At 35.5% G+C, this 3,067-nt stretch overlaps 2 protein-coding genes across 2 annotated transcripts in view; one reads left to right on the forward strand and one right to left on the reverse strand.

The window, feature by feature from the left end:
* Nucleotides 1–1,755, forward strand: part of tesca (tescalcin a) — a 19,747-nt gene extending 17,992 nt beyond the window's left edge. Inside the window, exons 6-8 of the mRNA XM_050050669.1 lie at nt 566–673; nt 771–818; nt 911–1,755. Of these exons, the coding sequence (XP_049906626.1) occupies nt 566–673; nt 771–818; nt 911–961 (207 nt within the window). The 3' untranslated portion in view covers nt 962–1,755. The remainder of the gene's footprint in view (nt 1–565; nt 674–770; nt 819–910) is intronic.
* Nucleotides 1,756–1,819: 64 nt separating this feature from the next.
* The window catches only part of fbxw8 (F-box and WD repeat domain containing 8), a 32,644-nt gene continuing 31,396 nt past the window's right edge, over nt 1,820–3,067 (reverse strand). The window contains exon 11 of the mRNA XM_050050642.1: nt 1,820–2,291. Coding sequence (XP_049906599.1) covers nt 2,126–2,291 — 166 coding nt within the window. The 3' untranslated portion in view covers nt 1,820–2,125. The remainder of the gene's footprint in view (nt 2,292–3,067) is intronic.

A 3,067-nucleotide genomic window follows, 5' to 3' on the forward strand; every position in this document is an offset into this window, starting at 1 on the left:
TTTTTTCATGATTTGGGACGACATGCTATACTACTATGACTTTTTTTCATGATTTGGGACGACATGCCATACTACTACGACTTTTTTTCATGAGTTTGGACGACATACTATACTATGACTTTTTTAAATGAGTTTGGGCGACATACTATACTATGACTTTTTTTCATGATTTTGGACGACATGCTATACTATGACTTTTTTACATGTTTTTGGTTGACATACTATACTATGACTTTTTTTCATGATTTTGGACGACATACTATACTATGACGTTTTTTTCATGATTTTGGGCCACATGCTATACTATGACATTTTTGACATACTATACTATATTTTTTATATACTATACTATGATATTCATTCCCCCAAGACACACAGGTTTGGCATTAACTCATCAAAACCAGTTGAGTGGGTTAAAACATGGGTGAACTATTGTATGAGCAGGTTGCAAATTAAGATGATGATTTTCTTACCTCTTGCTGTCATTCGGAGGTGTTAACCCAAGACTGATGGTGTTTAAACCCCATTAAAGGTATAAAGACTAATAACGTTGTTCTCTTCCAAGGTGGTGGAGGAGCTTCTGTCAAAAAGTGGAGCCATCGGGCTGGAAGCTGCCAAGGCAATAGCAGATGCTGCCATGTTGGAAGTGGCGAGCACAAATGTGCCCCACATGGTAATGGAACTCACCAGACCTAAACTGCTAAAATAAATTCTCACAGTCTGATATCTGCAGCAAAGTAACACTTTCATTTGTTTTTTTATCATTTCAGGCCCCAGATGATTTCTATGAAGGAATTACGTTTGAGCATTTTGAGCAGGTTTGTATGTTTACAATTTTGTGGTCCATCTGATGAAAAATATGACACTTATTTTTTCTACGTGCTTATGGCAACATGTTATCTGCCCACAGATTTTAAAAGGGCTTGAAATGGAGACCAGGATGCACATCCGCTTTTTGTAGACACCATGACAATGCATTGTGGGAAATCAACCTCTTGAAGTTGTTTTTGTAAAGAAATGTTTATGTTGCTGCTGTTTTTAGCAGAGCCTCTCTGGTCCTTAAATGGAGTGAAGCCAAACACTTGATGTGCACTAATATATTTTTGGATGGAGTGAAAGAATTATAAACCTAACAATACTTAAAATACATTTGTTTACAAATTAAAGACTGACAAGATGGTGAAAGTATCCGAGTAAAAAGACATTTACTTCCATAGTTCACTTTCAAGCCGAAAGAAGTCAGTTTCACAATGGTGTTTCATTCAGTTTTAAAGCATTGTGATCCTACAAGTAGAGTGTCACATATTTCAAAGAGATTTGTTTCTCGTTGTTTATCACACTCCTATTAATTTTATCAGGTTTCACACTAACCCTCTACCTCTCTTGCTATTCTACCAATCTTTATGTAACCAGCATGCAATGTGAATGATTCTTTGTACCAAAAAGGTTCATGTGTTAGATGAAGTCGGTCATGCTCAGTGACTGCTCTGGCATTCATGGGTCATCTGTTATGGCCAGCATCCAAAGACTGAAACTGGGGGCGCATACCATTCCTCTGAAGCTCCAGAATAGTTACAGGTTTAATTTTCTGTTCCTCTGGGACCCTTTATAACCAACCACTGCTGTTCTTCCTTGAAAGTCTATTTTTGGATGCTACTGAGTAAACCTAACACTTTTCATGAGACGAATTATTACAGACTTTGTATTAAATTGTATAAATGAACAAAATAAATTGAAGACATTTGATAAAACAAATGTGTGTTCAGTTTTTTTGCTGAGACTACTAACAAATGTACTAAGAAGAATCTTACTCAGTGAATGAGGTAAAAATGTGACTTTTTATTGCTGTGATGATGCACAGCGACACCGAATCAAATCCAGGAAACGTCTGTGATCCTGTGCAACATCTAGGCAGCTTCTACACTGTAAATTACAAATACCAGCAGTTACAGATAACATACACTGACATGTTACATTTCCAAGAAGCTTGATTTGACTTGCATGATAAAAGGAAAGAAATTAAATAAAAGATTACAGTTTGGAAAATCAAACTGATCAATGGTAAAAGTCTTTTTTGTTCCTTCAGTCACTCACTGAGTCCAGTTACAGTTTGGAAAACTGTATATCAGTGGGATGGATGGGAGCCAGACAGCCTGTCATAAGGCACAGCCAGGCCGATGTTGTAGTTGTAGCCGGTTGACTCAGTGTAGTCGGACCTGCAGATGGGAAGGATGTGATCCTGTGACAACGCATCCTCAGAGAAGTCATAATGGCAGATGACTCCCCTGTGTCTGAAGGATAAAAACATTTATATGAGCAACAATATTAACAACGGAGATATTAGTTGTTTCACTTTTTAAAGAAAAAGTTAAAACTGGAGCAGACGTAATTCAGTTTGTTACATGCTGGTTTGCAGGCATTAAGAAAACAATCCCACTGCGAAGAGCAGCAGGTTGTCTGGGAGATGTGGTCCCAATTTAATTTTGAGAAAATGGGAAATTAATGACACAAGTGGCATGAGACAGGCTTCCAGCCATTCTAACAACTACCCCATTTGTAATAACAAGGTACTGTAATTACTTTGACAATGGCAATGGTATATATATATTTCCATTTAAACAGTTATAGTAAGAAATTAAAATTTTGGGAAATGCACTCATTTTTTTCTTACTTTTCTTGCCAAGAGTCATACTATGTCATACCATGCTATGATATTTTGTATACAGATTTTATGGCAGTCTATACTGATCATTTTTATGGCATATTATACTATGACATTTATTTTTATGTCATGATATTTTTTATGGCATATTTTACCATGACATTTCTTCTGAAATTGTGTGGCATACTATACTATGACGTGTTTTCTGACATACTACATATGACATTTTTTTTGACAATATACTATGACATTTTTTGACATAATATACTATGACACTTTTTGACATAATGTACTATGACATATTTTGACATAATATACTATGACATTTTTTGACATAATGTACTATGACATTTTTTGACATAATGTACTATGACATTTTTTGATATAATGTACTATGACATTTTT

Source organism: Epinephelus moara, chromosome 8, assembly GCF_006386435.1.
Source record: "Epinephelus moara isolate mb chromosome 8, YSFRI_EMoa_1.0, whole genome shotgun sequence".
Lineage (NCBI taxonomy): Eukaryota > Metazoa > Chordata > Actinopteri > Perciformes > Serranidae > Epinephelus > Epinephelus moara.